Source organism: Rana temporaria, chromosome 5, assembly GCF_905171775.1.
Source record: "Rana temporaria chromosome 5, aRanTem1.1, whole genome shotgun sequence".
Taxonomy (NCBI): Eukaryota; Metazoa; Chordata; class Amphibia; order Anura; family Ranidae; genus Rana; species Rana temporaria.
Window position 1 is genome coordinate 29,607,799 of NC_053493.1, and position 23,819 is coordinate 29,631,617.

General features: G+C 44.8%; 1 protein-coding gene across 1 annotated transcript in view; it reads left to right on the forward strand.

The window, feature by feature from the left end:
* Window positions 1–23,597, forward strand: part of LOC120939888 (serum paraoxonase/arylesterase 2-like) — a 72,964-nt gene extending 49,367 nt beyond the window's left edge. Inside the window, exons 4-9 of the mRNA XM_040352304.1 lie at window positions 3,409–3,577; window positions 6,400–6,529; window positions 12,071–12,271; window positions 15,852–15,933; window positions 17,150–17,278; window positions 23,033–23,597. Of these exons, the coding sequence (XP_040208238.1) occupies window positions 3,409–3,577; window positions 6,400–6,529; window positions 12,071–12,271; window positions 15,852–15,933; window positions 17,150–17,278; window positions 23,033–23,194 (873 nt within the window). The 3' untranslated portion in view covers window positions 23,195–23,597. The remainder of the gene's footprint in view (window positions 1–3,408; window positions 3,578–6,399; window positions 6,530–12,070; window positions 12,272–15,851; window positions 15,934–17,149; window positions 17,279–23,032) is intronic.
* Window positions 23,598–23,819: the final 222 nt, after the last annotated feature.

Below are 23,819 nucleotides of genomic sequence, written 5' to 3' on the forward strand. Positions count from 1 at the left end.
AGGGTTTTCTTCCATCCGCAAAAGCGGATCCTGACGGACGCGGATGGTTGCGGATGCTCCATCCGCTAACGGACGCAATCCCATAGGGATGCATTACAAGTCCGTAAACAGACTTGTAATAAACGGACGAACGGTCCGCTAGTGTGTAAGGGGCCTTAGATTGTAAGCTCCTTGAGGGCAGGGACTGATGTGAACGTGCGTAATGAAAAGTGCTGAATAAGATGGGCACTGTATAAATACCTGTAATGAATAAATACAGAAGTGCATGGTACACTTCAGCTTGGTCATGATCAACTAGGGTTTCTTCAGAGGCTGCTTGGGGTTCCTTGATCTGTAGATGATTGACCTTCCGTAGATGATGCCTGACTGTATAGTTCTGGATCGAACATCAATTTTTTAGAGCTACAGCATGACACCAAAGATCATTTAGCAGTCTGTATGGGTGGCATTCTGACTTCACTGTATAGAGGTATTCTCCCCATCGACCATCAATGTAAGAGGCGTTTTCTCAATGACCGTATTTATAGAAATAAATCTGCGTTGTCATAAGAGCGTGGCTGCTAGCAAAAGTGTTTTGATACACAAAAATCGAAAAAGACTAAAATAAAGAATCTTTGCAGTACCACACATGTAAGTGAATACAAACCAATAAATCCTAAGTTTAAGTGTAATTAAACTTAAAGGGGGTTGTAAAGGTTTGTTTTTTATTTTCTAAATAGGTTCCTTTAAGCTAGTGCATTGTTGGTTCACTTACCTTTTCCTTCCATTTCCCTTCTAAATGTTTTTTTTTTCTTTGTCTGAATTTCTCACTTCCTGTTCCTCCTCAGTAAGCTGTTCTAAATGACTTTCCACCGCTCGGATGATGGTGGAAAGCTTACTGAAGAGAAACAGGAAGTGAGAAATTCAAACAAAGAAAAAAAACATTTAGAAGGCAAATTGATGGAACAGGTAAGTGAACCAACAATGTACTAGCTTAAAGCGGGAGTTCACCCATTTCTAAAAAATTTTTTTTTCTCCCCTTAGATTCCTGCTCGTTCGGTCTAGGGGAATCGGCTATTTGTATTAAAATATGAGCAGTACTTACCCGTTTTCGAGCTGCATCTTCTTCCGTCGCTTCCGGGTATGGGTCTTCGGGAGCGGGCGTTCCTTCTTGATTGACAGGCTTCCGACGGTCGCATCCATCGCGTCACTCGTAGCCGAAAGAAGCCGAACGTCGGTGCGGCTGTATACTGCGCCTGCGCACCGACGTTCGGCTTCTTTCGGAAAATCGTGACGCGATGGATGCGACCGTCGGAAGCCTCTCGGAAGACTGTCAATCAAGAAGGAACGCCCATTCCCGCAGCCCATACCCGGAAGCGACGGAGAGGATGCATCTCGTAAACGGGTAAGTACTGCACATATTTTAAAACAAATTGCCGATTCCCCTAGAGAAAACGAGCAGGAATCTAAGGGGAAAAAGTGCCCTCTAAGGGTGAACCCCCGCTTTAAAGGAACCAATTTAGAAAATAAGATACACAATCAACCGCATGTTTTTAAATAGGGGATCCTTCCAGGGCACATATACATCAGCTTCAAACCACCTCCTCTGGATGGCACTGAGGTTCAGTCCCAACTGCGGCAAATAAAGCTCACCGGAAGCCAATGGATATCGGTAATCAGGGGCGGACTGACCATTGGGGCTCTCGAGCACTGCTCGAGGGCCCCATGCCACTAGGGGGCACCATCAGGGTTGCCAGGCTCAATAAAACCAGGGACAGTATATAAAAATCTGTGTTTTTTTTAATGTTTTTTTTTTACACCTGTCCCTGATATGTCTAAAACCGACATGCTTTTGATGTGAAAATCCAGAGATTTTAACTGTCCTGCCTCTGCACTGCCTCCTGGCATGGTGGCTGTAACGGTCACCACCGTTTACGACCTTCCATCCCATCCACGACAGCTCATCTGACACTCCAACCGTCCCACAGACATCAGACATCCCAGAATAACGAGACTTGCTCCATTACTGTTTTCAAAATGAAGACAACTTTAATGGTTTCTTCTCAGCTTATATACAGTACAAGGCATGGAAGTATTCAAAGGGACAATGAAATCTCCACCCCCCTAATCACACACTAAGGCTAATTACTAAACATTCCTTCATTAACAGCATAACAAACAAAACACCATCACACAATGATCTCCTTTCAATCCACATCCCCAGACAGACGCTCTGTCTCCGACAAGTACATTCCACACATAAACAGTATTTAGCATACATAATTAGAGGTCTGGGAGCAGACCTGGATTAACACCTTTACACAAGGACAATGGAATGTCTTCCAGGCCCTGACTCAATTAGCATGTCACTAGTCAGGGCTAAGCATAGAAATGAGTCATAGAATATTCTTTGCAGGCATTAAGGAATATACTGTAAAAATCACTGTCCACGCCAAAACAATCCAACATGTGTACCCCATCTCCTGGCTCAATCTGTGCCCAAAAGTGACTCCTGTTACAGTGGCCATCTGTAAGCCTGGGGACCCCATAGTCTTCTATTGCCCGGGGGCCCCATGAGTTGTCAGTCCGCCCCTGTCGGTAAAAGTGTAATGTTTGCAAAAAAATTGGGCATCAATATAACCTAATGATAAAACAATAAAAAGCAGATAATAGAATTCATGAAACTCTCACCAAAAGCCGCTGCCGACCCGGAATCGTGCATTGGCGTGATGTCAGTGCCGAGTCTCTGCACTGATGCGTTTCGTCCAATCGGACATTCTCCAATTCTTTATTTTCTCAATGACCCTTGCTGAGTTTATTTTAGCAGGGGTTCACTAAGACCCCTTTCACACCGAGGAGTTTTTCAGGCGGTACAGCACTAAAAATAGCGCCTAAATACCGCCTGAAAAACTCCTGCCCAGCCTTCTCAATGTGAAAGCCGGAGGGCTTTCACACTGAGGCGATGCGCTGGCGGGAGAGAAAAAAATCTCCTGCAAGCAGCATCTTTGGAGTGGTGAGAGGAGCGGTATGTATACCGCTCCTTCCCATTTAAAACAATGGGAAACCGCGGTAATACCGCCCGCAATGTGCCTCTGCAGAGGCGCATTGCGGGCGGTATTAACCCTTTATCGGCCGCTGGCATGGGTTAACACTGCACCGCTATCGGCCGAATCCCGCAGCAATTCCGACGGTATAGCGCCGCTATTTGTAGTGGCGCTATACTGCCACAGTGCCTCCCGCCCCAGTGTGAAAGGGGGCCTAAGGCTTAAAAATAATTTTAAAGGTTCCTCCAGGGGTTGAAAGGTTGAGAACGGCTTCTCTAGGATGCTGTAGTGTTTAATAGGAAGCAGTAGCAATAAAGTGGCATGCAGGTATGGCTGCCCAAGATTACAGATGTCTAGTGTTGAAATTATCATTTTTTTTCTTAAGGGTTTGAAGTACCCCGGTATGTTCAGTTTTGCACCCAGTAGACCTGGAGAAATCTTTCTCTTGGATCTGAACGACGAAGAACTTCGACCATCTTCACTGCGTATAAGCCGAGGTTTTGACATCTCTTCCTTCAGCCCTCATGGAATCAGCATATATATTGATGAAACCGGTAAGTGCAGCTATAGTGCTTGTTTTTTTGTACTGTGCATTCTACTCTACTTCCGACATCTGCTGTGAGCCAGCAGATTCATGTTTGTTTTGTGGACACCCTCATGCACGCGAGTTATCCCTTACAGGACCAAAGTTCCTGTAATCGGGGTCTGGAGGTTCTTTGCCACCCAGAGTCTCTCTGATCCTCCAAATTCTGGTTCCCAAAGGTCTTACCAATCCAGACAGTACGGTAAATCAGTCCCCTCCTGTTCAACTGGACAACCGCAGAACCCCCTCATCCTGCATGTGTGAGAACTGAGTACTAAAAATGTCTATCGTCTCCCTTACAGAGGTAGTAAACCACTGCAAGAAAAAAAAAATCCCCTGAAAGACAAATGCATACTAGCACATTATACAAGACTTTCCTTAAAAAGAAGCCCTCCAGCGACACGCTGACAGGGCTTCCATCTTCATCCGGTCTTCCTTGCACGTTCGCGGCCTCTGGCTACATGAGTGGCCAAGGCCACCTTGACATCACTCCTGCAGGTGTGTGTGGGAGCCTTTGTTTATGGCACGAGCAACAAGATGCCAGGGATGGGTCCTGGATGGCAGGTAGGTTTGGTTGTGACCCATTTTAAAGTGGTAGCAAACTTAGTTTTTTGAATTTGTACGTACAGGAAAGCTTATTCACTTAACCTACAGGCACACCTTTTATTATATCTCCTAAACTTGCTTTGTTTAGGGGATAGTCGTACTGCATGTGGCCGGTGACGTCACCGACGCATGCGCTCTGAAGGTCCATAGTATCGTGATGTCACCGGCCACATGCAGTGTGACTATCCCCTAAACAGAGCTAGTTTACGAGATATTCACTGAACCTACAGGTACACCTTATTATAAGCTTTCCTGTAGGTACAAGTCCAAAAAACTAACTTTAACCCTCTCACACCGAGCGTACGCATATATGCGTCCTCGGCTTTCGGGGGTTATACCAGGATGATGCCTGCAGCTGCAGGCATCATCCCGGTACCGTTGTTTTGAGCCGGCGATTGGCTATCCAGACATAACAACCGATGCGGCTAAAAGCCGATCGGTTGTTATGCCGGAGGAGCGGGAGTGGACACCCCCTCCCGGCGCCTCTAGCTGCTCCGACCGGGTCTTCCGTCCCACCGGGAGATCCGATCCTCGATCCGGCGCCTCCACTGTCCTGGCGCAGACTGAAACTAAGCCGTAAATGGCTTTGATTCAATCTCCGCAATGTAAACACGGAAGCGGCGTCATGACGTCACTTCCAGGTTTCTCCGCTGCCAATAGCGCCGGATTTAAAAAAGTACACCGTATTCAGAATCGCCGTTTTCGGCGATCTGAATACTTTGAAGTGCAAAGGAGGGTATAAATAAATAAATAAAGAGTACCTGTCACCACCTATTACTGTCACAAGGGATGTTTACATTCCTTGTGACAGCAATAAAAGTGATCAAAATGTAAAAAAAAAAAAAATAATTAATATAAAAATAAATAAGAAAAAATGTATATATTTTTTTTTAAAACACCCCCCTCCCCGCGAGATTGCACAACAAAGAAAACACATACGGAAGTCGCGCCCGCATATGAAAACGGTGTTCAAATCACACATGTGAGGTATCGCCGCGATCGTCAGAGTGAGAGCAATAATTCTAGCACTAGACCTCCTCTGTAACTCTAACCTGGTAAAAGTTGCGTTTGAAACACCCCCGCACAAATACCGTGTGACATAATATTGCAACAATCGCCATTTCATTCTCTAGATTCTCTGCTAAAAAAAAATATATATAATGTTTGGGGGTTCTAAGTAATTTTCTAGCAAAAAATATGGATTTTAACTTGTAAACACCAAATGTCATAAATAGGCTTAGGCATGAAAGGGTTAAATGTGTCACAACCAAAATAATAGGGAAACCTACCTGCCATCCAGGACCCATCCCTGGAATCTTGTACAGTAGATTTCTTCCAAAGTCCACAACCATGATGTCCCAGGAGGAAATCATTCCAAGCCAAAAATTGCATTACAACCCATAACGAAAATGTGCGCTACAACGGACGTTAAATTCACACAAGAAAAGGGACAAAAGTGGACACACAAAGACGTGAGCCTGGCCTCAGACAGAATAGGAAAAGATCTCTGCTTCACCGTTTCCTTTTTACTGAAAAGCTGCATGCTTCATACCATAAAAGCTTACAAAAAATAAAAATGTTCCTGTATACATTTCATGCCCGCAGGCAGGGATGGACTGGCCATTGGGACTACAGGGAGTTTCCCGGTGGGCTGATGGCTCAGTGGGCCGGCTTCAGTGACAGCGGAATGCCGCGTACCTCCGCTCCTCTGTCTCTCCCTCCCGCAGCGCTCACCTGGGGGGGGGACAAAGAAGCAGGGGGACGACAGAGGAGCATGGGGGGGATGGGACAGACAGCGGATTCAACAGCTATGGCCTGGGAGTTTCTCACTTCTGCCTAATCTTGTCCCATAGGGGGGGCACCAAACTGATTCTTTGTCCCGGGTGAAAAAAAAGTCTAGCTTTCGCACTTGTACTGCCTATAAGAGTACCAGCCATTCTACTCTAATAAGGTAGAACGGCTAGTGGCTAGTGAGGGGGGAGAGGGGGCTTGGGTGGCCGGGGGGGGGGTGCGGGAGTTGCCCGGCCGCCATGGGAGAGACCTGTCAAAGTGGGCCAGTCTGGATGAAGTCCAGGGCCAAATTTCTGTCCCAGTCTAGCCCTGCCCGGGGGAGTATTTTGTAGTCCAGGTCTTGTTTACATGAGGAACACCAACTCCCCCCCTAATTGTCCCCCTTCTTCCTTCCAGATGACACGGTGTACCTGTTTGTAGTGAATCATCCTCACATCTCTAAGTCCACGGTGGAGATATTTAAATTTGCAGAGGATGAAAATGTTCTGGTGCACCTGAAGACAATTAAACACGCGTCCCTATACAAGTAAGAAGAATGACTCCCAATTCTGAAGATTTATAAAGTGTCTTATTGTACAATCTATACTGTATCAAAAGTGCTTGCATGGTAAAACCTATCTAACCCCATAAAAAAGGTAAAAAATGGCCGCCTACCAGTCCATAAATGTGGTGGCTGCATTAGTTTTCTTTTCTTTTGACTGGTTTGTCCTTCTTAATTATCGCCTTGTGATCCTGCCAGCAACACACCACCTGACCTGAGGTGACAGCGCTCACTTATCGTACTGTATCTATTAGGGTTGTCCCGATACCGATACTAGTATCGGTATCGGGACCGATACCAAGCATTTGCCCGAGTACTTGTACTCGGCAAATGCTCCCGATACTTGTACTGTCGGCGGTGATCAGTGTGTGGGGAAGTTACAAGCACCGATCACCGCTGACTGTCCCGTGTCCTCCTCCAGCCCCCCTCCATTCTGCTGCAGTCTGTCTCCCTCCCTCCATGTCCCCCGCCGTGTTTCTCTCTCTCTCTCTCCGTGTCCCCCCGTGTTTCTCTCTCTCTCCCTCCGTGTATCCCGCCGTATATCCTGCCGTGTTTCTCTTCCCTTCAGTGCTCCTCCTCCACCCCCTGGAATTGTCAGGATGGAGAGCGGGGTAGGAGCCGGTAAATCCGCTTTCTTACTGCTCCGAATGGACAGAGTCAGAGATCACTGACTCTGTCCATTGACATAACTGAAACATCGTAAACTGTGATTACAATGTTTCAGTTTATGAATGAAGAGAAGCCGCTGTTTTCTCTCCTTTCATTTTCAGCGCAGCTGATGCTGCTGAGAAAGGGACTGGGGAACATGTGTCCCTAGTCCCTTTCCCTGTCTCAAAGAGGAGATGTCAGAGGTCTGTTAAGACCCCTGATATCTCACCAAAGCCCCCCAACAGGGCTGAAAAAAAAATAAAAAAAATAAAGAATAAAAAAACAAAAGAATAAAACAAAAATTATTGTAGAAAATAAAAATAAAAAATTGTAAAAAATTCAAAAAATATTGTTAAAGATAAATAAATAAAAAAAACTACTGACACATGTGCCGCTGTCACATGAGATAAAAAAAAAGTATCGGTATTGGCGAGTACTTGGAAAAAAAGTATCGGTACTTGTATTTGGTCTTAAAAAAGTGGTATTGGGACAACCCTAGTATCTATGAAAGAGCAGAGTTGTCACCCTAGACTCTGCCTCTCCTCATCCCCATTACATGGGGGGGGATTTTTAGTTTACAGAAGATGGCTTGGAAGGCAGATGACATTCTTTGTTTGAGACTTCAGTTGAATTCACAGGAAGTTACAAAAACCTAAAACATTTTGGCACGATCAACAGGAACTTTTCTGTCCTTGCCTAAAAAGAAAAAAGAATGCAGCTGCTGCATTCAAGAACAGGCAGGCTGCGATATACAGTGTAACCTCGGATTACGAGCATAATCCGTTTCAGGAGAATGCTCGTAATTCAAAGTACTCGTATATCAAAGCGATTTTTCCCATTGAAGTCAATGGAAACTAAAATAGTTTGTTCCTCATCAATGGGATGCCATATCGAATGCGGCCTAAAAGGCCCAAGGACACTGCGACTCGTTTCATGCGCCCCCGTACCTCAGGCCAAATTAGGTACTGCAGGCCAATGTTCGGCTTTTCTCTGCTCCTGCGCCCCCCGTACCTCAGGCCAAATGAGGTACAGCAGGCCTATTTTCGGCTCTGCTCGGCTTCTGCGCCCCCGTACCTCAGGCCAAATGAGGTACTGCAGGCCTATTTAGCTTGAATTCTGCTCGTCTTGCAAATCAACACTCGCAAACAGTCAGAATTTTTTTAAAAAGTTGCTTGCAGATCAAAATGCTCTCAAACCAAGTTACTTTTATACCGAGGTTCCACTGTATTCCATTTATGTTCATATGTTTAGATGTGCTTTACAGCAGTGGTCCTCAAGTACTCCAACAGGCCATGTTTTCAGGTTTTCCTTTACTTTGCACAGCTGCTTTAAATCAATATCAATGACATGGTATTGATAAGAACTATTTTATCTATGGGAAGTTCCCAAAACATGGCTTGTGGGGGGTGGGGTACCAGCAGATTCATGTTTGTTTTGTGGACACCCTCATGCATTAACATGAACTATTTTTAAAGTAGTACTATATGCAAAACGTTTGTTCATTAGTAAGGGAGGGTTATAACCCCCCCATCAGATTTTTTTTTTTTTGGCCATCTGTATCCCATTGCAGGGATTTTCCTTCACATTCTGTCCCATTGCCACAACAGGAAGAGAGGAAATCCCTTCAAATTAAAATCACCAGAACTAGTGTCGCCATTGGAAGATTTCCCCTCTATTACTGTTCTGGGGACAACCCCAAATTTTGGATTTTTCTATCACTTTCATCGATAATGGCAAATGTAATAATTCTAAAAGGTGAATCTCCATAATGGGGGCACAACGATAAAAACTGACAGATGTTCTAATCACAACGTAAAAAAAAGTTTTGCATTTTAGTTTAACTTTAATCCTTATGCTGCTAGTATTGGGGAAATAGGAAGGTGTAATATCTCAAAGTTGGTACACCCCTCACGTTTTTGTAAATATGACACTTTGCTACAATGTTGTGTAGTGAGTGTACAGCTTGTATAACAGTATAAATTTGCTGTCCCCTCAAAATAACTCAACACACAGCCATTAACCACTTAAGCCCGGACCTTTAGGCAGCTAAATGCCCAGGCAAGGTTTTGCGATTCGGCACTGCGTCGCTTTAACAGACAATTGCGCGGTCGTGCGACGTGGCTCCCAAACAAAATTGGCGTCCTTTTTTCCCCACAAATATAGCTTTCTTTTGGTGGTATTTGATCACCTCTGCGGTTTTTATTTTTTGCGCTATAAACAAAAATAGAGCGACAATTATGAAAAAAATTCAATATTTTTTACTTTTTTCTATAATAAATATCCCCCAAAAACATATATAAACATTTTTTTTTCCTCGGTTTAGGCCGATACGTATTCTTCTACCTATTTTTGGTAAAAAAAAATTGCAATAAGTGTTTATCGATTGGTTTGAGCAAAATTTATAGCGTTTACAAAATAGGGTTTTATTGCATTTTTATCATTTTTTTTTTTTTTACTACTATTGGCGGCGATCAGCGATTTTTTTCGTGACTGCGACATTATGGTGGACACTTCGGACAATTTTGACACATTTTTGGGACCATTGTCATTTTCACAGCAAAAAATGCATTTAAATTGCATTGTTTATTGTGAAAATGACAGTTGCAGTTTGGGAGTTCACCACAGGGGGCGCTGTAGGAGTTAGGGTTCACCTAGTGTGTGTTTACAACTGAAGGGGGGTGTGGCTGTAGGACTGACGTCATTGATCGAGTCTCCCTATAAAAGGGATCACTCGATCGATGCAGCCGCCACAGTGAAGCACGGGGAAGCCGTGTTTACATACGGCTCTCCCCGTTCTTCAGCTCCGGGGAGCGATCGCGACGGATCGGCTATAAACGAATAGCCGCGCCGTCGTCTCGGATCGCTCCCCGAGGTAAGCCGCCCGCCGCACGCAACGGGGGGGTCCCGATCGGACCCCCCACCCGCTAGAAGGCAAGGACGTATATATATACGCCCATCTGCCTGTACGTGCCATGCTGTGGACGTAAATAGGCGTGCGGCGGGCGTTAAGTGGTTAATGTCTAAACCACTGGCAACAAAAGTGAGTACACCCCTAAGTGAAAATGTCCAAATTGGCCACAAAGTGTCAATATTTTGTGTGGCCACCATTATTTACCAGCACTGCCTTAACCCTCTTGGGCATGGAGTTCACCAGAGCTTCACAGGTTGCCACTGGAGTCTTCTTCCACTCCTCCATGATGACATCACTGAGATGGTGGATGTTGTAGACCTTGCGCTCCTCCACCTTCCGTTTTGAGGATGTCCCACAGATGCTGAATAGGGTTTACATGTTTGGCCAGTCCATCATCTTTACCCTCAGCTTCTTTAGCATGGCAGTGGTCGTCTTGGAGGTGTGTTTGGGGTCGTTATCATGTTGGAATACTGCCCTGCGGCCCAGTCTCTGAAGGGAGGGGGATCATGCTCTGCTCCAGCATGTCACAGTACATTTGGCATTCATGGTTCCCTCAATGAACTGTTGCTCCCCAGTGCCGGCAGCACTCATGCAGCCCCAGACCATGACACTCCCACCACCATGCTTGACTGTAGGGAAGACACACTTGTCTTTGTACTCCTCACCTGGTTGCCGCCACACAGGCCTGACACCATCTGAACAAAATACGTTTATCTTGGTCTCATCAGACCACAGGATATGGTTCCAGTAATCCATGTCCTTGGTCTGCTTGTCTTCAGCAAACTGTTTGCAGCCTTTCTTGTGCATCATCTTTAGAATAGGCTTCCTTCTGGGATGACAGCCATGCAGACCAATTTGATGCAGGGTGCGTTGTATGGTCTGAGCACTGACAGGCTGACCCCCCCCCTTCAACCTCTGCAGCAATGCTGGCAGCACTCATACGTCTATTTCCCAAAGACAACCTCTGCATATGACGCTGAGCACGTGCACTCAACTTCTTTGATCATCCATGGCGAAGCCTGTTCTGAGTGGAACCTGTCCTGTTAAACTGCTGTATGGTCTTGGCCACTGTGCTGAAGCTCAGTTTTATAGTCTTCTTATAGCCTAGGCCATCTTTATTTAGAGAAACAATTCTTTTTTTCAGATCCCCAGAGAGTTCTTTACCATGAGGTGCCATGTTGAACTTCCAGTGACCAGTATGAGAGAGTGAGAGCGATAACACCAAATTTAACACACCTGCTCCCCATTCACACCTGAGACCTTGTAACACTAATGAGTCGCATGACCCCGGGGAGGGAAAATGGCTAATTGGGCCCAATCTGGACATTTTCACTTGTGGATGTTCTCACTTTTGTTGCCAGCGGTTTAGACAATAATGGCTGTGTGTTGAGTTATTTTGAGGGGACAGCAAATTTACACTGTTATACAAGCTGTACACTCGCTACACAACATTGTAGCAAAGTGTCATTTCTTTAGTGTTGTCACAAAAAGATAGAATAAAATATGTAACAAAATGTGTACAAAAAAGTGTACTCACTTTTGTGAGATACTGTGTATATTCAATTTTTTTTTAACCTTGATGTAATCATGTTGCTAATGGATAATCTAGAGTAGTAGTGGTAGTATTTTTTTTTTTTTTTTTTTTTTGTATCTGTATATAGTTTTAAATTATATACTGTATGTGTAGTGCTGTCCTTTTTTATAATAACAGTATAAGAACATCGATTTAATCATGTTGCTAATGGATAATAGTTTATAAAAGTTTGTGTCTGTATATAGTTTATTATATACTGTGTATATATGTATTGGTATAGTAGTAATTATAATTAGAACTTTGTGTCTGTATATAGTTTGTATTTATATACTGCATATCTATTTTTGTCTATTATTATTATTATTATTATTATTATTATTATTATTATTTTTATTTATTTTTTTCTCTAACATTTGATGTAATCATGTTGCAGCGTGAATGACCTTGTCGCTGTCGGACCTGAAAGCTTTTATGCCACTAATGATCATTACTTTACGGATTTCATCTTGAGATTTGTGGAAATGTTCCTTGGGTTAAGGTGGACGAATGTCGTGTATTACAGTCCTAGTGACATCAGAGAAGTGGCAACAGGGTTTTATAGCGCCAACGGGATTGCCATGTCAAATGATGAAAGGTATGTAACACCTTGCACATGGGTATGCTGCCTCGGTAGCATTAAATTGATAGATCTAAGGTAAGATCTGTTAAATCCAGTCTGGCCTGATCATGTGATCCTGCAGCTCTGATTCCTCCTTGTAAGGGAGCCGTGACCTCAACCATAGGCTCCTGTGGCCCTGCCATTGTTGGCTCTTCCTCCTCTCTACTTCAGCAGCTGCTCACTGACAGGGAAGCCAGAGCTGCAGGATCACATGATCGAACTGGCGTGGATTAAGAGTATACAGGATGGGTAGGAGGAGGGGGTAGGAAACCTTTTTAAGAATAATTAGCCTTATGCCCTGTACACACGAGCGGAATTTCCATTGGAAAAAAGTTGGATGTTTTTTTCGACGGAATTCCACTCAAGCTTGTCTTGCATACACAGGGTCACACAAAAGTTCTCTGAACTTTCGAGTGTTAAGAACGCGGTGACGTACAACACTACGACGAGGCGAGAAAAAGGTTCAATGTTTCCGAGCATGCGTCAAATTGTTTCTGAGCATGCGTGTTTTTTTTCCCGTCAGAACAGATTTTCTGATGGGAATTTTTTTCCGGTGGAAATATTGAGAACCTGCTCTCAAACTTTTACTGGCGGAAATTCCACCTGATGGAGCATACAGACGGTCGGAATTTCCGATGAAAAGCTCACATCAGACTTTTGCTGGCGGAAATTCCGCTCGTGTGTATAGGGCATTAGGCTTTTCTGCCACAGTTTTGAGTCCATAGGTTCACCCATGCTCTGAAGAAGGGGAAAATCCCTGAGCCCCCAAAATGTGTTTGTGAACCAGTAGTGATTGAAAACCTTTTTTGGACTCTCTCATTAGAATATGAGTCCTCAAATCTGGGCCCCTTGTTTGAGGGACACTCCCTTGTTGTCGATTTGGCCTCACCGGAGCCATTGTGCCTTATTACAATCTGACCGATCTTCTGATAATTTGAATTCAGCACCTCATCTATACTTGTTACTGAAGAATCTAGGGATCTATTAATATTTGTGAAGCTGCTACTGAAGAATATAGGGCCACATACAGTGCATCTGGAAAGTATTCACAGCGCTTACATTTTTCCCCATTTTGTTATGTTACAGCCTTATTCCAAAATTGATTAAATTCATTATTTTCCTCAAAATTCTACAAACAATTCCCATAATGACAACGGGAAAGAAGTTTGAAATCTGTGCACATGTGTTAAAAATAAAAAATCCCATGTACATAAGTATTCACAGCCTTTGCCATTAAAATTAAGCTCAGGGGCATCCTGTCTCCACTGATCATCATTGAGATGTTAATACAACTTGATTGGTGTCCAAACATATATAAGGTCCCACAGTTTACAGTGCATGTCAGAGCACAAACCAAGCCATGAAGTCCAAGGAATTGTCTGTAGACCTCCGAGACAGGATTGTATGGAGGAACAGATCTGGGCAAGGGTACAGAAAAAATTCTGCAGCGTTGAAAGTTCTAATGAGCACCGTGGCTTCCATATAAATGGAAGAAGTTCGGAACCACCAGGACTCTTCCTAGAGAGGGCCGCCCGGCCAAACTGAACGATCGGGGGAGAGGGGCCTTAGTCAGGGAAGTGACCAAGAACCGATGGTCACTCTGAAAGAGCTCCAGCGTTTCTCTGTGGAGAGAGGAGAACCTTCCAGAAAAACAATCTGCAGCACCAATCAGGCCTCATGGTAGAGTGGCCAGACTGAAGCCACTCCTCAGTAAAAGGCACATGACAGCCCGCCTGGAGTTTGCCAAAAGGCACCTGAAGGACACTGATGTCTGGAGGAAAGCAGGTGCTGCTCATCACCTGGCCAATACCATCCCTACAGTGAAGCATGGTAGTGGCAGCTTCAGGCAGTGGGGATGTTTTTCAGCAGCAAGAACTGGGAGACAAGTCAAGATCGTGGGGAAAGATGAATGCATCCTGGATGAAAACCTGCTCCAGAGCACTCTGCACCTCAGACTGGGGCGAAGGTTCATCTTCCAACAGGACAACGACCCTAAGCACAAAGTCAAGATAACAAGAATTGCTACGGGACAACTCTGTGAATGTCCTTGAGTGGCCCAGTCAGATCCCAGAATTGAACATCTCTGGAGAGATCTGAAAATGGTTGTACACTGACGCTCCCCATCTGACCTGATGGAACTTGAGAGGTCCTGGAAAGAAGAATGGGAGAAACTGCCCTAAAATGGGTGAGCCAAGCTTGTAGTATCATAGTCAAAAAGACTTGAGTCTGTAATTGGCAGGCCGGTAAAAGCAGACAGTTGAGCTGCAGTTTGGCGGTAGGCAATAACCCACCAAACACGACCTATTAAGCCAACCATTGGTGGTTCAGCAGGGACCAGCCGAGATTCCATCCATCTATGGGCAGGCTGATTGTACCCAAGTCGATCCATGGATCAACTTGGGTACAACCAGTAAGTTGGATTTCTAGCATGCAATTTCTAGAATGCGATTGCTGCAATAATCTGTGTTCTTCCAGTAGGGATGGCATGCATTATTGTTTCTGACATTAAAAAAAAAAGTCTGGAAAATGCTGTTTTGGGCTATTCTGTACCCCCCAACTCTCAAGTTTACTTGGCAAATACACTGTGTCACGGAAGTCCAATTGTTACAGTAGTCCTATGATCCATGTGTATATACCCAGAGGCCTGGCCCATCCTTTCCACGTGTAGTAAATTGCATGCATACCAGCTCTAACGTTGGTGTGCTAGCTCATGGCCCGTTGGCTAACGCAAGGGTGCTGATGCCAACTAACTCACACCAGTCAATTGTGCGTGTATATTCCTGGCACTGGGGGTGTGCTCAGCGACTTGCAGTGTATGCGAGCTCCTTTGCTTGTGGTTGCCAGTGCTGTGCCTTCTTGCCGGTCTGTATGCTAGTCTGCTATAGTTCTTGATTTGCCTATGGCTGGCTTGAATTGCCTGACCTTGCTCATTTCATGTGCCCCTGTGACAAATTCTACCCTTTCCTGATTATTTTTTTCCCTGCCTCCTGATCTCAGCCTGGATACCTACAACTTTTGCTTGCTGCCTGCCTCGACCTTTTTCCTGGACATAGACTACGCTCCTACATGCTGCCTGCCCTGACCTCAGCATGTACTTTGACCTCCTCCAAGTTATTTTGCACCTTGTAGCCACCCTGTTCCTGTGTCCCCCTTGGTGGTGCAATATCTGAGGGCCACAACTTGGTGACAGCTAGCAGTAAAGCAGCCCGAGGGCCACTAAGGTCACCAGCTCATCATTCTTTGCAAGTTGCTCTGGTGAAAAAGAATCAAGTGATTTATTATAAAGTTGTCATTAAGACTGCATCTTGGGGGAGCCAGCATCACCTGCCAGGGGGGCCATTCCTAACACAATTGTTACCTTTGATGTGCAGGAATAATGGACCATTGGAGAGGTAGGGGTATAAGACAGGTAGGGGTATAAGACGCTAGGTGGCAGCAAGTGTGCCCATCATAATCAAGTAGCTTCCGTGGGTGTTGGGGTACACCATGTTTTTAAAAAAAACTTTTTCAGTGCAAACGTTCATCATTATTTTATCCTTTACTCTCATCTCTGCAGGTTCATATATGTTGCTGACGTCTCTGGGAAAGCGATTAATGTGTTGGAGAAACATGCAAATTTTTCTCTATCGCCAGTAAAGGTAATGACTATTAGCAGGCTTTTTTTTTTTTTTTTTTCTCAAATGGGTACAGGAACTCCCTTTTTTGAGTCACCCCTCGTCGGTGTAGCCTACCCACCTCTGCGCACTGTCCCTTGGTTTCAACCCCTACCCACTTCCCAGTGCCACCTATTTTAGAGAACACAGAACCAAGTTTCATTTTGTGGTTTTAAGCATTTTGTATGGAATTTATTAATATCAAGAAAAGTAGATCCCCCTTACAGCCAGCAACAATGGATCCCTCCCACAACAATAGACCCCCGAGCAACAATGGACCTCCTAACACAAAATACCACCTAAACAGACCCCCACACACAAAAATTGATCCCCTCCAGTGCCAATAGATCCCCCCCAGCACAGAGGCGTAGCTTGAAGCTTGTGGGCCCCAAAGAAAAAGTTGACCTGGCCCCCCCCCCCCCCCCCCATCACTTCCACCGTGAATGCAGATACACCCACCGCACACAAGATACTCAAAGTGATTTAAGAGTTTTGAGTTCCCCCTTACATCAGAGGACAGGGATCAGCGCTGGAGAATCAGAGGACAGCGATCACTGCTTGAGATTCAGAGGACAAGGATCACCCCTGGCAGGTCACTTGGCAGTGCTTTTTTCTTTACACACAGTCTGCCAGCCTTCACAGGGTGTATCTGGCTTTTATGTTGCCGTTCTGACCTGTGAAGTTCTCTGTTCGTATACGGCACCGAACCGGAACAGGGCCCCCTGTAGCTAGGGGCGGGGTTTGCGATTGTGACCCCTGCAACCCCTTATGCTACACCCATGCCCCAGCATCAATAGACCATTCAGCACACCCCTTACCATGACTGACATACATTCAGTGCTGGAACCGCGTGTCCTGACCTCAAACCGATAGAACACCTTTGGGATGAATTGCAGCTGAGACTGCGAGCCAGGCCTTCTTGTCCAAAATCTGTGCCTGACCTCACAAATGCGCTTCTGGAAGAATGGTCAAACATTCCCATAGACACACTCCTAAACCTTGTGGACGGCCTTCCCAGAAGAGATGAAGCTATTATGGCTGCAAAGGGTGGGCCAACTCAATAGTGAACCCTCCGGACTAAGACTGGGATACCATTAAAGTTCATGTGCATGTAAAAGCAGGCGTCCCAATACTTTTGTGTGTACTGTATGTATATTGCATATATAATTAATTTTTCTGTTTGTTTTGACTTCCATGTCAGGTGCTCCAATTGGGAGCATTGGTGGATAATCTCTCAGTGGACCCGGTCACTGGTGATATTTGGATAGGAGCCCATCCAAATGGATTTAAATTGTTTAAGTACAGTGAAGAAGATCCACCAGGCTCAGAGGTGAGAGTCGAATGTTCTAAAAAGAGAGACCGTTATTCTTGCGGTCTTAAAGCTGTGTTTCACCCTAAAAACAAATTTCTAGCATGCCATCAAGCATACTAGCGCGAGCTACAGTACGCCTTTCTTTTATTTTTTGTCGCCGTACTTAGTTTACTGCCGTAGTGAAGTTTCAGACTCCCCGCGGGAAATGGGCGTTCCTATGCAGAGGGAAGATGATTGACGGCTGGCTATGGCGCGTCACGCTTCCCGAAGATAGCCGAAATAGGACTTGCCTCTTCACGGCGCTATACGGCGCCTGCGCACAGACATCGGAGCTGACTGCGCAGGCGCCGTGAAGAGGCAAGTCCTATTTCGGCTATCTTCGGGAAGCGTGACGCGCCATAGCCGGCCGTCAATCATCTTACCTCTGCATAGGAACGCCCATTCCCTGCGGGGAGTCTGCAACTTCACTACGGCAGTAAACTGTAAGTACGGCGCCAAAAAATAAAAGAAAGGCATACTGTAGCTCGCGCTAGTATGCTTGATGGCATGCTAGAAAAAAAAAATGTTTTTTTAGGGTGAACCCCTCGCTTTAAGTATTGGTTTGCTAAATGTAATGCTGATTTATGACAAGGTGGAGTAGTACAAATTATTGCTTTCAGAGCGTTATCTCTATTATCTAATGGTAACCAAGGACAGTGGTGTTTTTTTTATTTTATTTTTATTTTTTTTAATAGTGTTTTTATTACTTTTTTTTTAAACCAAGGATAGTTTTTGACCACGGTGACAAGAAAATTCAAAGGAGCAGGATAGAAATTTTTTTTCAAACGGTGTATGTAGCTTTTGTTTGGGGAGAAATCGTTCATATTGTAATGCGCATGTTCTAGACACAAAAGAAACCTATTTAATACATCTGGAATTCCGTTTGACTAGCAGGACTGTATGAAATGTCAAAGTGGACCGTCAGTCCTCCTGTGTACTAGTATTACCCCCTCCCAGGGCTGCCATTATCGCATGTGCGCAGATGTTCTGCATGGCTCTTCCTGGCCTTTGGGTCGGGTCAGAGCCTTTTGGCACATGCAGGCGATTTCCCACGCATACGCAAAGACAGTTGCGTTTGACTTCCCCAACCGCCATCTTTGCACATGCTCAGGAAGTCACCTGTGTGAGTGCAAATGACCGGGGAAACCCACGTGTGCGCAGATGTATCATTCAGAACCTGAAGCCTTGCGGCACATCTGCCTACATGCAGGGCGGTGGGAGGGGGGGGGGCACTGTAATTCTTGTAAGAAATGAGTGCATCACAAATAAAATTTCACAAATTTAATAAAAATATGTCCAGCTATAAGAGAAGAAAAGGCAAGCAGGTAGGGCAACATGACTTGTGCATTAGGGTGAAGGTCCATTTCCAAATTACTTGACTCCTTGAGGAAAAATCAAAAGCTCTGACAGTTGATTTTTCGAGATTTCCTTAACCACTTAAGCCCCGGACCAATATGCAGGTAAAGAACCTTGCCCCTTTTTGCGATTCGGCACTGCGTCGCTTTAACTGACAATTGCGCGGTCGTGCGACGTGACTCCCAAACAAAATTGGCGTCCTTTTTTTCCCCACAAATAGAGCTTTATTTTGGTGGTATTTGATCACCTCTGTGGTTTTTATTTTTTGCGCTATAAATAAAAACAGAGCGCCAATTTTGAAAAAAATTCAATATTTTTTACATTTTGCTATAATAAATACCCCCCAAAAATATATTAAAAAAAAAAAATATTTGTTTCCTCAGTTTAGGCCGATACGTATTTTTCTTCCTATTTTTGGTAAAAAAAAATATCGCAATAAGCGTTTATCGATTGGTTTGCTCAAATTTTATAGCGTTTACAAAATAGGGGATAGTTTTATTGCATTTTTATATATTTTTTTTTTTACTACTAATGGCGGCGATCAGCATTTTTTTTTTTTTCGTGACTGCGACATTATGGCGGACACATCGGACAATTTGGACACATTTTTGGGACCATTGTCATTTTCACAGCAAAAAGTGCTATAAAAATACATTATTTACTGCGAAAATGACAATTGCAGTTTGGGAGTTAACCACTAAGGGGGCGGTGAAGGGGTTAAGTGTGACCTCATATGTGTTTCTAACTGTAGGGGGTCTGGGCTGGACGTGTGATGTCATTGATTGCCTTTCCCTATATCAGGGAACAGACGATCAATGACGGCGCCACTGTGAAGAACGGGGAAGGTGTGTTTACACACAGCTCTCCCCGTTCTTCAGTTCCTGTGACTGATCGCGGGACTCAGGCGGCGATCGGGTCACGGAGCTTCGGACCGGGTCGCGGGCCCGCGACCCACGGCTGGGCATTTAACAATCACATACAGGTACGTGATTGTGCCCAGCCGTGCCATTCTGCCGACGTATATCGGCGTTAGGCGGTCCTTAAGTGGTTAAGGCGGAACTTTACCTATAACAATTTATTAAAAAAAGTATGTTCTTTAGCAGGGAACACACATTCCACGTTAATTATGCTACCAAAATCAATGTGCTGTAAATTGCCTCCAGAATTGCTTCTATTCTTGCTGGAGGTTGCCATTTTGGTGAAGCCCAGAGCCTCTCTGAACAGCAGTGAATCATAAAGCAGAGCTAAACCTATTGATTTTAAGTTTCATAAAACTGTTACACAATCTCATGGGTAGCGGTAATTTGATAGCACACAGGCATTCCAGGAATGTAACCGAAGTGATGTTCCGACCAAAAAATACTTACTGCGCATGTGCTATGCATTCCAAACACTTACTTCCTCATCTGATGGGTAGTGGTAATCTGATATAACACCATGCAGACATTTTACTACACCCAGCTACTTCTGGAATGCCAGAGTAATTTTAGCAATAAAGTGAACGTAAATAAATACAGTAAAACTCTCAGTAACTTGGTTTGAGAGCGTTTTGCAAGACAAGCAAAATGTTTTAATACATTTTGCCTTGATGTACAAGCGATGTCTTGATATAAGAGTAGCGTCATGTCACAACCGAGTATAAAAAAGAAGAGAGGAGCCTCTAAGTGTAACAATATGGTTACATTTAATGAAGGGACAACATTTAGCAACTTATTGCTACACTGAGGCCCCGTACTCACGACCAAACATGTCTGCTGAAACTGGTCCGCGGACCAGTTTCAGCAGACATGTTTGGCCATATGTAGGCCCGAGCGGACCATTTTCGGGCGGATCGGACAGGTTTCCAGCGGACAACTGTTTCCTGGACTTGCTTTAAAACAGTCCGCTGGAAACCTGTCCGCCCGGACATGTACGGTCGTCTGTACAGACCTATCGTACATGTCCTGCCGCCCGCCATCCCTCGCATGCGTCGAATGACTTCGACGCATGCGTGGAAGCATTTTAAAGGCAGGCCGCCCACGTCGCCGCGTCATTGTCGCGGCGACACCGCGTCATCGACGCGGCGACACCGCGGACACGCCCCGCGTATTGTTTACGCGCGGACCTCTGTTCGATGGTGTGTACAGCCATCGAACAGAAGTCCCCGGGCAGTCCCCGGGCAGACATGTCCGATGAAAACGGTCCGCGGACCGGTTTCATCGGACATGTCTGCTCGTGAGTACTCGGCCTTAGAGGCTTTGATATACAAGTGCTTTGGATTACAAGCATGTTTCTGGAACGAATTATGCTCGCTAACCAAGGTTTTACTGTATAGAATACTAGCTGAATACCCGGCGTGGCCCGGTCTTCCTATCTTAACCTTTTGGGGAGGAAAATCATAGTAATATAAATATACCCATCTTTTATATAAGGGTGTAGGTAAGGGTTAATTTAACTGTCATATATTTTTATTTGGCATATAAGTAATATGTGTACCAGGTATTATTGAAATATCTCCAGGCGTACAGAAGTTATGTGGGAACATACATTTCCCATTGATTTGCATGGGACTTTAAACAAAAACCCCGACCCTCACAAATGGGGGTAGTTAAGGGATAAATTAACTATCCTATAGTTTAAGTGGACATATAAGTAACATGTGACCAAGTGTTATCGAAATATGTACAGCTGTTTGGAAGTTATGAAGTAACATGTATTTCCCATAGAGTTGAATGGGACTTTAAAGGAAAACCCCGACCATGGCAAATGGGGGTGGGTAAGGGTTAAACCACCTATCCTATGTTTGTTGCTGACATATAAGTAACATGTGTGCCAAGTTTCATGTTAATATCTTTAGCCGTTTGGACGTGATGCTGGAACATGCATACATACACACGTTGAGTTTTATATATATATATAGATTGATATCTGTGATGCTGTTTTGATGTTGCATTTTGAAAGAATTTTTTTTGATGTCACAATGTACAGTATAAGATTTCCGATCTGTGCCCAGTCTTGCCACTTTAAAGTGGAACTTTAGTCAGAAAATAAGTCCCGTTCGATGACTTCTGGCACCTTTTGCAAGTATAGTGATGTAAAACATGTTTAAAATCCAGCAATACACAGTCTCACCCGCTCTGCACATGCTCAGTTGCTCTCCATTTTAAGGCACTGCCAAATTTGTAGAGGCCGATTTTCTGACAGCCTTAAAGTGGATGTGAACTCACTCACTCATTCTTTCTAAACTACTGCCACAGTGCTGATCTACAAGGATATAAATGCCTCCTGCATGTATCCTCACCTGTCAAATGTCTCCCCTCTGTCTGTTATAAGAACTAAAAAAAACTGCAGATTCTGTGGGTGGATCTGTTTGGAGCTCTGTGGGTGGAGTTGTGATGTCGGTAGACTCCCCGCCCTCCTCTACACTCCCTTTCCACTGAATTCTGCTATGATCACGAACATCCAGTCAAAATCCAGAAAAGTAACCACATGACTTCAGAAAAGGAGTGGGGGTGGGAATTAAAAAATAATGGCAGTCTCCAGGCTAGTGCATGAGATATGTAAATAACCTGTCACTCACAGCAAGGGGGCGGAACGGACCAGGTTTTTCTCTGTAAGTCCGTTTTATTCCACTGGAAAATAAAAGAGGATTGCTCAGAGCTGGATTAACTCTGTGTGGCAAGACTGGGCACAGATGATAGGAAATCTTATACTGTACATTGTGACAGCAAAAAAAAAAAAACATTTTCAGGTTTACATCCACTAAGAACGTATGACTGAAATGCTAATGGTGTGTGGCCATTTTTAGGATGCAGCATGGTATACAATACAACCATATGCAATGCCTCTAGTATGTGCACTGTGTTGTAAGCTTACCCTTGACCAGGGGCGGACTGACAACTCATGGGGCCCCCGGGCAATAGGAGATTATGGGGCCCCCGGGCAATAGGAGTTTATGGGGCTCCCGGGCAATAGGAGTTTATGGGGCTCCCGGGCAATAGGAGTTTATGGGGCCCCGGGAAATAGGAGATTATGGGGCCCCCAGGCAATAGATTATGGGGCCACACAGTATACACACATACAGTATACACACACACAATATACACACACAGTATACATACACACAGAATACACATACACACGCAATACACATACACACGCTGAATAGGTACCGGAGAGGCGGGGGATTTTTTTAAAAACACAGATTTTTACATACTGTCCTTGGTTTTACTGAGGCTGGCAACCCTGATGGGGCCCCCTAGTGGCATGGGGCCCTCGGGCAGTGCCCGAATGGTCAGTCCGCCCCTGCCCTTGACTCACCAATCACAAGTATTGCATGGCTGCTTGCTCACATTTGTGCGCCTACTGACATTGTTACATCTGTTTTTGGCATTGTAGGTGATCCGCGTCCAGAACATTCACTCTGACAACCCAGTCGTGACCACCGTATACGCCAACGATGGCTCCGTGCTCCAGGCCTCGACCTGTGCCGCCGTATGGGAGAATAATCTACTGGTGGGCACAATATTCCACAAAGCTCTCCACTGCAAGTTGGAGTAATCGGACCAGAACGCGCCAAAAGAACTGTGAAATGCACTTAATTTTTAACTGGGAAGGCCCTGCAGGTGGCTATAGGAGTGCCAACTCTCTCGAGTGACCAAAAAAAGCCCAGCGCCACCAAAAGCTGAATTATGTTGAAAACACTGTGGGGTTGGAGCCTGTGTTTGTTTGTTTTTTGGGGGTGTGGACTAAGACTGTTTATGGCTTCCTTTGGGGAGGGGCTGCACCAATCTTTGACCTTGTAGGAGGAGCTGGGCTGCAAGTTCATTCTCCAGAGACTGTGCAAATATCTGCTTTTGGCCGGGCAGGCCTCTGATGTTGGTGTTTTATATCTTGCGATTTTGATGTTTCTATAAAATGTGACCAGAATTAAAGAGCCTTGTTGGTCGGCCTTGACTACAAATTGGCTGCTTCATTCATTTATTCATTCAAAGGGGGCGAGGGGTAGTTAAAGTGGAAGTTCCACTTTTGGGTGGAACTCCGCTTGAAGGAGGGAAGGACAGAGGGAGGTACCAAATCACATAGTAAAGAAGCTGTAGTTGCCCAAAACTGCCGCTAGAGGTCGGCACTCTACAGAATAACAATAACTTGATCCAGTGAAGGTAACTCTACCCACTGAGAAAGG